Raw genomic sequence first — 11,547 nt, forward strand, 5'->3', positions numbered from 1 at the left:
CAACCAGGTTAATATGCCAGGCAGTTGTTCTTTCACTGAACTCTTCATTAATGGTAAGAAATGAACTGCCTAGTATTTATTTTGAAACTATGACCTATAAGAATATGAATTACTTTATAAATCAGCAATATATAAAGGTGTGACATTTGGTTTAGTATTCTTTATTAGCTTTGAGATTCATAAGGAAGTTTTTTTCCCTTGAAAAAAATGCAAATTAACAAGTTCTTTTTCTATTAATTTGCTTGTTTTTCTGGTTACCCCACTCCCAATGTAATTATTTACTAAATAGAGAACTGTGAGCAAATTGCAGCACTTCGCAATTAAGGAAGGGTACTGTAATTGTGTATGTTCCTTACAAATAGACACAATAGCATCAAGTTTTTCAGGCATAGTTAAATAATATTAAGGAAGCAAGCCTTTTTTCGCCATGTAAGCAGATCAGAGGACTAGTATGTAAATACATAGGAGAAACAATTCAAGTAAGAAATGATGTTTTGCTTATCTAATTCAGGTATCTATTCTGTGACATGAGAGATCTAATTTGCTACTTTGCATATAGACACTTAGTGCTAAGAAAAAACTCTCTCATGCAGAAAGATCAGGTGCTTAACTTCGCTGGTGTATATTTATAATTTTATAAATGACAAAGTAGCACTTTTTAGTGCTACTGATCTATCCAGATAATTTTCTTAAATAGCTGTATGGTTGCTGTATCATTACATAATGTCAAGACTGACACCATGTAACTATGTATATTTTTTCTTTAATAGAAAACCAGCGTCTCATTTAACTTTGTTACAGCTAAGAACTAGGACGCATTACCAGGAAGTATAAACCAAATCTTTATAAAAATTATACTAACTTCTCTGCTAATTGACTATGCAAAGTAGGCTTTAATTCTTTCTAGAAATGTTTATGTTTTGGCCATATGCAATATTATGTAAGATACAATCATATTGTGTCTAAATTCAGATTTAAAGATATTGTGTTCTTTATGGTTTAGAAGTCTTCCTAGAACAGACTTTAACATTTAATAAGAGAATATTAGACATTTGAACTTCATAATTTTTTCATCATTAATTTGCATCCAGGAGACAAAGGACTTTGCTAGAGGTTATTGTGTAGGAAAATCACACAAGAAGTACTTCAGCCTATAAAACTGTTTGTGGAGGACACCAGTAGGGCAGTTTCAGTAGCAATTTCCATCAAGGCAGGCTCTCACACAAATAGAAACAGAGTAGTAGGCCAAAGACCAGCAAAAAAAGGGGAAAAAAGATAGGTCTGTGACTATTTCAAAGTCTTCTGTAAATTACCATGGGCTTGGGGCGGGGAGAAGCTGAGACGTGACTAAGCTTTTTATTTTTCTTAGATTTTTATTAATAGAATTAGAGAAATAAATTCTTTTTATAGTAAATACTAAGACAGTAGAAAGAGTTTTACTGTGTACATTTCATGTCAAATGAAAAGTAAAGCAGTTTATGCTAGACATACGCCCATTTGAAACCAGACCTTCTAATTTCACCATTCATAGAACCTGAGGTTTTTCAGAGCTGATTTTTATTCCATCTTTTCATCTCGCAATGCTAACTGGCCCGTAGCTCACAACCAAGGATTTTGTTCCCTCTGTGTACTTTAACAGCTCAACTTGGAACACACTTTACTATCTGCTTACATTACTGTTAAGCAAGAAAATAACTGTTATAAACATGAAATTGAGTTGCAGTTCTAAACAAAGTAAAGTATCTGCTATTTCAGAGAATCCCAAGGAAGCACAACTTTGGGGTTTTCTTTTTTTCCCCATCCCTCTTCTAAGCAATCAGAATTCTCATAAAATCAGTAGGAAAAGAGGACAGAAAGCAAAAGGCACGCAGAGATCACAGAAGATGCAGGCAGTGTGATCGCGCAGCCTGTTCAGGTACTCCCTGTAATCTTTTTTCCTGACGTCTCCTCTTTCCTTTCTATTGTTTTTCCTTTAAAATGCATCCGCAGCCAGCTGCTACGCTGGGGAAGTGACAGGTAGTTTTTTGAGATACTTTGGGTGGAGGTTCCTCTGATTCTGTTTTATGCAATATGGGAACGTGAAACCAGGCAGAAAGGATTCATGCTTCTGTATCGTCACCAGCGGCTTTGTGTGAGGGAGCGTGGAGAAAATAGTATCATTCAGTAGTGAAGAATATGAGCCTTTTGTCAGTCCCTAAGTTCCAGACACTACGTACATTCTCTGGGACAATTTAAAATGGTGTTAGCAAATTGCTATCCAAAATTAATATGGAGGATGTGGTCTGAGCCTCCCCTAAATAAGTTTAAAATAAAAATCTTGATGAATGCTCTTGTCTGATTCAGGATTTTAATTATATTCTATTTCTTTGGGTTTTTAAGGAAGAAAAGCTTCTGAAAACACTTGTGCGGCACAGGGTCCGCAGTGGAAAAACTGCCAGCCTAGAAATGGAAGTGGACGGGCTGCCCTTCTACAACACCCATTCGCTTATGATTGAAAATCTGCTGCGAGAAGCACAGCACTGACTGCCCCAAATGATTTCGATATCAAGAATTGCTCCCATGTTATTTCTTTATTTCCTAGGCTCTCACAAGGTATAAAAGGTCAGAAAGAGATGACTTTTCATCTCTGGTGTCTTGGCCGCACACAACCTTTCATTGTTACCCTTACAACATCTCTGTGAAGCGAGAAGGGGATATCATCATGCTGATTTGGTCTAGCTTTCTTTCTGTAATTTTATAATGGATATTAAATGATACTATATACTAAGAGGTAATCTGGCTTTTACAAAGAAAGCTTGTCATTAAAATGAAATATTATTTCATTGCTGTTCCTGTTTTACTAACCTCATAACTGCAACAGGAAGTAACCCCTACAGCAACTTGGATTTGAAAATACATTGTGGTGGGGAAAAAAGCTGCGGTGGAGAGGGGAGGTTCAAACAAAAAAACCCCAGAAAGTGTTACAGTAGCGACAGTTGTTAAATACAGCCCCCCTGCACACCTCCTGTAGGCTCTCTTCTTACGGTGGTAGATAGTTTGTGGACGAGAAGTGGAGAGCTAACTGAGCTAATGAAACTAAGAGCAGCATTGCAGACATTCTGTGTAAAGGGCAGGCTATACCCTTTGCCTCCTTCGTATTAGTACTTTACCATTTCAATATTTTGTCCCTTTCAGGTAACACAGAGAGGTTGTAGGCATTTCAGGGTACCCTGTTGTTAAGAATAAATGAATTAAACACATAAATAGTGATTAAAAATTAATGCTTAGAAATTAAAACATCATTAGAAATAAAAAAAATTTGCATTCAGTATGAAATGAAATTATGTAAATGAACATTTAGATTAATTCCAGTTATAGAAACTCAGCTCCTGACAAGGCTGAGTGAAGCAAAATTAAATTATATCTCAAAGGCCTCCTAACGCCGAACCAGTACATGACAAATGGTTGTGAATTGTGCCTGACTTTTGCCATTTAAAGCTGTGATTTTACTTCAACTCCAGAAGATTGTCAGGGCTGAAGTTCTGCTAGTTGTCAGCTCTCACAGCAGAGAGGACAGGGTATATTTGACACTGCATCTCACAGGCACTGATGCTTTAGCTGCCATACAATGATTATAATGGTACAAAAGGCGAGCATCAAAACAGTGTGCTTTAGCAGGATGAGAGCGGCAGTTCAGTTTAGCCACTGCTTTTTTCAAAGGACAATGGACTTCCAGCAGCCAGCGACACCTGGTATCTACTTTTCTTTCTGGCAAGTGAGTTTTATTTTCCTTCTCTTAGATAAGACAAGCACATAACTTTTTGAGAATGATAAAAATCAGTTCATACCACAGACACCAGCATACTTTGACCGTTAATCTTCTGAAGTCCTTGAGGATACACAGCTTTGAAAGACTTAAAACAATTGAACAAGTGACAGAAAGATATCTTAATGCCAGACTTACTGCTAGACAATCAGACTCACCAAAGCTCCCAACGTTTATTTTATGGATCAGTCATTTGGTTTAGATTCATTTTATCTAAAGCCTTATTGAAGGATGTTGCAGTGAAACTACCTTTGAAGTTTCATAATTAGAAAATAGCTCCTTTAGAAGTCTCCAAACTATAACTATTAAGTAAAATATTTCATATGAATGCCTGAGGTTTTTGCCAAAGCCAGTAACCCCGCAGGGTGGCATATGTTCACTGCTACACAGAACCCACAAAATGAAGTTAGCATCATTTAAACATGTCTGTCTGGGAAGAGAAGCAACTGATTTCCTTCTCTGTGTGCTATGTGCTTAGCAGCTTACTGACATACTACGCTAACAGGTGCAATGTATATTATTCTTTCCAAACACTAACTTTTGTCAAAAAACCCTTAATTTAGTAAGCTTTTGCTCTTTTTTTCCCCAAAATACAAGTTTTAATGGAGTTCATTAAGAAATATAAAATGTAATAATTGTCTTTTTCTCTAATGTGTGTTTTTAAAATCCCTTCTCCTGTGCAGTCCCAGCGCTGTATTTAATCCGATAGCAATGCATAGCTTATCTCTAGCAACCAGAGTAGGACCCTTGATTGACTTTGTTCTGCCTGAGACAGAAAGAAAAGCTCTGGGTGAGAGTTACCTTCCTTCTATATTGGTTACAGTTCTGCAGCCTAAGCCTAACAGTTACAATATAGAAAGAATGCATAAAAAAATGACTTCAGAAAAAGAAAAGAGATAAAAAAAGAAAAACAAATGAAGAAAAAACTCCCCCTTCTCTTGCGGGTTAGCAGGTCAAATGTTGAGAACTGGAGCAAAATGATGGACTCCATTACACAAGTTTCCATCTGATTTTAAACTGCAGCAGCTGACCAAAAGCCAACCACATCAAAGTACCAACTCAAATAAGCCTTAATCCTTCAGATGACAATTTGATGTAATAGGCCATGCTCTGCATTCCAGCTGTCTAATGTAAACAACATGGGTAACTGTAAAGAAGTAAAGTATAAACAGGACAACAAATGTTTCATCCTAGAACAAACCACGTGTGTGTCTTCCAGCCTGCCAGGTCATGGGAGTCCAAGCATTTGGCTCAGTGTGTAACAACCCAGAAGCATGGCATTATGGCCGTCAGGAGTCACTGCCTTACGGCTCTGTTGATGCAGACAGGAGATCACAGGAAAGATTAGGAGAAAGTAAAGCTAAACAGCACTGATAGAAGAAAAAATACATGTATAAGGTAATTAATCCAGCTGGGTAAGTGCTCTAAGTATAAAGAAATGTAAAATAATTAAACAAACCAAATGTTAACCTAAGCAAACCTAATCCCCTCCTGCGAGTGGGGACATGAATCCTTTCTGCAAGAGGAGAGAGGAGAGGACCTCTAGTCTCACAAACAGAAACTGTGGGCCAAAGCCATAAGACAGTTATTTCAAACAAAGAGTGAACAAATATAGGAAGAAAATTACAAAATCATTCTTTATTAAACACATCCCCTACTTATTTCTAATATCACACTCTCAAGGTGATTTCCAGAAAGCTGTTAGAATATATTGCCTTTAGGAAACTGATGACAAGCAAGGCTGTGTCACAGTGACACAGGTGTAGACCGTCTGTCTAGAGAATCTTTTGACATTTAAAAAAACCAAAGAAACAAAACTGGTTATGCTGCTGGAAGTTATCAGCTCCAGGTTGCAGAGAGAGAAGTGTTTCAAGAAAGGTTTGAAACTAGAGGAGTGAAAGGACAAGGCAACAGTTACAGATACAAAAAGGTATGATGAACAGATCACAAAGAAGAATGATACAGGATTCATTAGTATAATAAAGAAAGAAAAAAAAACCACCAAACCTAGAGAGCAGATAGTGGTAGAAACAACACTATAAAGCACAACTCTCACATCTTTAACTGTCATTACCTCCACTTATTCCTGTATTTTGTTTGCTGTCTAAACCAGGAAACATAGCTCATTCATACATCATATTTCCGATACTGTGTTTACTGAACAATGACCAAACCCTAAGCTATAGTATCTGTGGGAAAAAACAGAGTTTAAACAGTATCCATTTAACAGTTTCCCTGACAAATGCATGGTTATTTAATTGCCTGTATGGTCTATGCTGCACAAGACACACAAACTGCGAAGGACACAATCCAAACCTTAGCAAGGTTTAGTAGAATTCACATGTAACTAAATTTGTGTTTGAACACAGTGACTCAGAGAAGCACACGGGTTCAAAGCACCTCATGTGCTATCAACCTCCTGTTCTTTACCAAGTCAACAGATCAAATTATTTATCCCCATCGGAGCCAAGAGATCTCATAGCTCTGGAAGTCAATAGGAGCCTTATGATGAGGTTCAGCAGTCTGAGATTCAACAGTCAATCAACAGACTGAAGGTCTCAGTAGATGCTGAGTTTAGAATCATAGAATGGTTTGGGTTGGAAGGGACCTCAGAGATCATCTAGTTCCAACCCCCCTGCCATGGGCAGGGACACCCTCCGCTAGACCAGGTAGCCCAAAGGCCCATGCAGCCTCCAGCCTGGCCTTGGAACTTCTTGTGCATGTTCTCCCAGAACACCTTATGTTATTGGACTGGTTGTTTTAGGAGGTTGGTTCTGGCAGAATCTCTGCACGCGTTGAAACTGGCTGAAGGGGAAGTTATTTCAAAGAGTTATGGGAATGTTACAGAAATGCAATTTTTTTTTCTTTTAAAAGTACACATGGGGACATTTATTCTGTCTCCAACCTTTTCAACAGATGATGACAGTTTGTAGAGAATTATTTTCTCTAGATGCTACAGGGACAAACAGAAAGCAGTTAAAGACAAATTCAACAGAACCACACACCATGAGTACTAGCTTATTCCAGTCAATGCATTTATCAAGACAACAGGTTTTGAGCGGTACTACAATGACAACAGACATGCAATCGTAACTGAACTGACTTAGCAAGTGCTTTCCTCACTACCACCAAGGTCCAAGCACCTCCAGAAATGACCTCACTGTACTGCATTGCTAGTAAGTCTTTTAGAGGTAACACTGTTGTGATACACAGATAAATAAAATGGATGCACAAACACGGCCACAGCTGCAGATTTTAGATTGATGTCCTTTTTTGATGAATGCTATAGGCTGCCCATGTTAGTTGCGGGGAAGTCCTTCATTTCAGCACCATCATGTGATATTTGTAATAACCCTGGTTGTTGCTCGTGCTGTGGCTTGCTGAGTTTCTGGAGCGTTCAGCGGATAGGATTCCTTCATCTCAGTTCTTGGACACCCTAAATATGTTAAACAAGAGTCTCGCATCTTGGCAAAGTTCTGGTAAATGCTTTCACTGGAAAAACAGTACAATACTGGATCAGCAACACAGTTAAAAGTAGTCAACAGGAGAGAAACATGGTAAATATTGAATATTTTCTCAGCAAATGAGCAGTTGTTCTCCAATAAGCTGCGAATTACCAGTAGAATGTGGTATGGTCCAAAGCAAACTAAAAAAATCAAAACAGTGCTTGAAACCAGTCGTTTAATTTGGATTTTCTTCTTCTTTTGAGTGCCATGACTCTTGTGGACAACTCGTAAAATCCCACAGTAAGAAAAGGCCAGTAGAAAGAAGGGGAAAAGGAATCCAGCAGAGAAGCGGTAGTAATTGACATTGTGCTCCCATTCTTTGATGGGGTAATGCTCGAAGCACACCACGTGGCTATCGGCATCTGTACTGATCTCCCTGTGCCTAAAGACAAAGCAGCATGTCATTATTTCTTTGGTCCAGATAATGATGCTCACAATCACAGCAGCCTTCATTGTCCGAAACTGTTGAAACTGAAAAGGGTGCACTACTGCGAGATAGCGGTCAATGGAGATGCAGCAGAGGAAACCCACACTGATATAGATATTCTCATACAAGAGGATGCCACAAATTTTGCACAGCAGCTCATCATAGGTCCAATTGTCATGCTGTAAAACATACTGAAGCCAAAAAGGCAAAGAAAATATGTAGAGCAGGTCTGCTACAGTCAAATTGCAGAGGTAGATACCCAATTCATTTTTAGCCTTGATCTGTAAATACCCATAGTACAGCGACAGGCAGTTAGCTGGCAAGCCTAATATAAATACAAATATGTATACCACAGGGGATAATGTCTGGTGGATATTATGATTAATAGTGCACTCCTCAGTTGCATTCTCTGTGATATTCACCATCTTCTACCTCTTCCTGTGTATCACTCATCAGGGTCCTGAATGAATGGATGTAAAATTTAATTTCATCCAGTTTCATGTATTGCTTATTTCTTCCACAAACCTTTAGGCTGAGGTGATGACTTGCCGCAGGATGTTAATAACCTGGAGGTAAAACACATGAAAATCTTCAGAAGGGATATGACTATCAAATATATAGTACGGTTTTCAGGAAGCTGTCTTTTCTTAGCCCTAAGTTTTCTTATAGTCTCTGATAGAAGTTAAAGCCTGTCTGGGAAATCATGGTTCGTGTAAGTCTAGTACTTACCAGAAAGCCACCAAAAAATTGTGTGTCCGAGAATCCCAAAGCAAATTACAAACATTTGTTGCTTTAGCTTTGCAAGTATCGATATAAAAGGTGAAGAAATATCATCTCTGTTTTGCAGATGAGGCACAAAAGCAGTAATCTGACTTGTCCATGATGGAAAAAATGTCTCTGGCAAACCAGCGGTCCACTCAGACTTCCTTAGAGGATGCAGGGCGCACAAAACAGTTGATTTTTAATTTCCATTTCTTAAATTTGCCTTTAGATACAAGAATATGCAGTTCAATGCATCAGGATGAAAAAAATGGAATTTTTAGCAGTATCTCTTACAGTTACAGTAAACACAATCCTGAAAGCAAGCTGTCTGTCTTTGTCGGAAGGACACTGTAAAAACCTGGTACAATGTATGCCCATGGTCTCAGTCCCACAGGACATGCTATTACAGACTCCTTATTTGCCATCGACTCTCAAACCCACTCATTTACTGTTACTATCTATACATTTGTATCTTTCCTTTTCATCTTCATTGAATATGAATCTAATTGTTTTCACCTGAAGAATCTTCCATAGTGCAAGCACATACTCATACAAACCATTCCTATACTATACTCTTGCTATTTAAGACACTTATAAAATAACTCCTGGCAATGGGTTAGCACCCAGCTCAACTAGGACAAGCATTCAGCCTTGAGCCAGCTCACAGTGATTAAGCCCTAGACTAAACGAAGTATCACATTCAGCATTTTATCACCTCAAGTGATGTATTCACATTGGTACAAATGCTCAGGACTGGAAAACAGTGGGGCAAACTGAGCCCAGTCTGAAGAAGATGTATGTTTTACCTGATGATGCAGAGCAGCAAGACTATATTTCTTTCAACCTCTTTGCAGAAAATTCACAGTTGCAGTGTATTTTGTGTACTCTTCCTACAGCTTCAGTTAATATGGATTCAAAAGGAAACAGCGCTATCCAGGGACAAAGGTAAGGCCTTGTTGCTTTTTCCTGTTTACTATCCTAATTTGTATTTTTGTCATCATCCTCTGTCCTGTCTAGGAACATACAATTTTTTCCAAGGCAACCCTTATGAAAACATGACCATACTACAGTAAAATTACTGTCAGCTGCAGCATTTGAGGATGTTACTATCAAATAATTTTTTTTTATAATTTTTTTTTAAATAGTTCTGGGTTTTACTCCTATAGAAATTGAAAAGAAAATCACTTCCTTCGGGCCAGAAAAGAACTGCCTGGCTGAAATAATTGACCAAACCTGCAAAGATTTTCAGTGTTTAGCTTTAACAAGTGTAGCACAGTCCCACAGAAATCACAGCAAACTTAAGGTCACATGTAAATATTTAAGAATTAGATGGTAGTTTTCATTCCTTCGCTTTTCCTCTTTTTCTTACCAACAGACAGAACTCCAGCCTCTGTTTTGGCAGAAGTATTCTCGGGGATCTCAGATACCTTCAGTCATGAAAGTCATGAAACAGGCCAACAGAAGCTCATCTCTCAAAACTTCTAACTTTGTTGTCCAATGCAACTTGTGTGAAAGACTGGTCAAGCCTAGCACAGGGCCAGTTCTGCTCTCCTCCTCTCGCTCTCATGCAGCTCCTTTGGGGGTTGAGAGACTGACCCTCTCAACTGTGGGTGACACAATAGTTATTACGGATAAATCAAGCACAGCAGGAGAAATGCTGCTTAAGGGACCCAGTCACAGATACCTATGGTTCAGTTTGTACAAAGAGACTGCCATAACCTTCCCACAGAATAATGACAGTAACGTTAGCAGCGCAGACGTGTACAGCAGAAATTACTTGCTAAAGTTATGTACTAATTCCCCAAAGGAAAATGTTACTGTTACTTAGGGGCCATTACCTCTCCTGTAACAATCCAGTGCACTATGCATTTCTCAATGGCTTCATAACCATCACACAGCTTTTCTGTCTACAGGAGACCAGGTTCCACACCTGCAAGGACAGCGCACAGGATCTTTGCTGAAGCAGGTTTGATAACCTACTTACCCCGCCTTTTCCAATCCAGGCCAAGTACAGTTGTATTTGAGTTTGTATTTGATACCATTTACCTCTGTATAATAATTTGGTTTTACATGTAAGAGTTTGCCTGTACAGGATGATTGGCACACCTAATTATAGTCTAAAATGCCTAAAAATCTGAGATCTATCATCTAATCTACCGACTAAAAGTGTGCAGTCAGTGTCCAGCTCCTGCTGGCGAGGCCAAATAGTAATTCAAAAGCTGTTGACAACTTTGAAAAATCAGACCTGTCTTTATATGTCTAACATAGTTCAATGGTGCTAAGTTTTGTTCATTGTTACCCAGTGAGTCAATATGGATCGCAGTATGAGAAAAAGCAGATGTACTCTACAGTTGCACTGTTTTTTGAAAAATGTTTCTTTTCCTCTAAAAACTTAAACTGTTTTTGTTAAATTATGTTTATGTCAAGGAGAACTTGTTTGGAAAAATAATTTCTGTTTAGCTTACAAGTCTTGCCAGAATGCAAAATGTGAAGGAGACAGCAAAAGTCTTATTGATATGACATTATGCTAATATAATACACACTTATGATTACAGCAACATTTCCTGCTCCCGGAGGAAGTGCTGGAGTGGGCTGTTTTAGGGGGCAGGAAGAAAAAGCTGGCTGTTACGAATCTCTTTGCCTTGTGCTAACAAACCTTCCCTGATTTCAAAGATAGGGATGAAAAACAAAGGACCAGATTCTTGCTTGTGCAACAGCTGTCTTATACCGCTCTCCTGGTCAGCGGTAGCAGTGAGCCAGGAAATCCTTCCCTCCTTTCAGCTGCCTCAGCGCGTGGGGTCCAGGACACCTTTGTGCCCCCTGACCCCTCGTGCCTGGCTAGTGCCAGGCTCAGGAGCCAAATGGGAAATATAAAGGTAATTCACCTTTCCCCAGCACCAAGTATACTAAACATAGCTCTGCGCTAGCCAGGGAGGGAAACTATGATTTTTTCAACAAACTGGTATCAAAGTACTGCAATGGCAGTGTTCAGCAAATGGGCGCAGAACCCCCCAACCTGTCATTAAGAACCTAATACACAACATCTT

At 38.8% G+C, this 11,547-nt stretch overlaps 2 protein-coding genes across 12 annotated transcripts in view; one reads left to right on the plus strand and one right to left on the minus strand.

The window, feature by feature from the left end:
* DGLUCY (D-glutamate cyclase) overlaps positions 1–10,932 on the plus strand; it is a 56,173-nt gene extending 45,241 nt beyond the window's left edge. For 9 of the 11 annotated variants that reach the window (XM_054827141.1, XM_054827142.1, XM_054827140.1 and 6 more), the window contains 3 exons: positions 2,380–3,754; positions 5,025–5,203; positions 9,876–10,932. In XM_054827141.1, the coding sequence (XP_054683116.1) occupies positions 2,380–2,523 (144 nt within the window). In that variant the 3' untranslated portion in view covers positions 2,524–3,754; positions 5,025–5,203; positions 9,876–10,932. Of the gene's footprint in view, positions 1–7; positions 54–770; positions 1,916–2,379; positions 3,755–5,024; positions 5,204–9,875 lie in introns of those variants that run through there. The other 2 variants (XM_054827146.1, XM_054827137.1) reach the window with 2 other exon arrangements.
* GPR68 (G protein-coupled receptor 68) lies at positions 5,197–9,023 on the minus strand. The gene is given in 3 exon segments (XM_054827150.1): positions 5,197–7,188; positions 7,190–8,304; positions 8,468–9,023. Coding segments are annotated over 2 exon segments (1,074 nt in total). The 5' UTR covers positions 8,164–8,304; positions 8,468–9,023; the 3' UTR covers positions 5,197–7,088.
* Positions 10,933–11,547: the final 615 nt, after the last annotated feature.

The sequence above is a fragment of the Grus americana genome, chromosome 5 (genome assembly GCF_028858705.1).
Source record: "Grus americana isolate bGruAme1 chromosome 5, bGruAme1.mat, whole genome shotgun sequence".
Taxonomy (NCBI): domain Eukaryota; kingdom Metazoa; phylum Chordata; class Aves; order Gruiformes; family Gruidae; genus Grus; species Grus americana.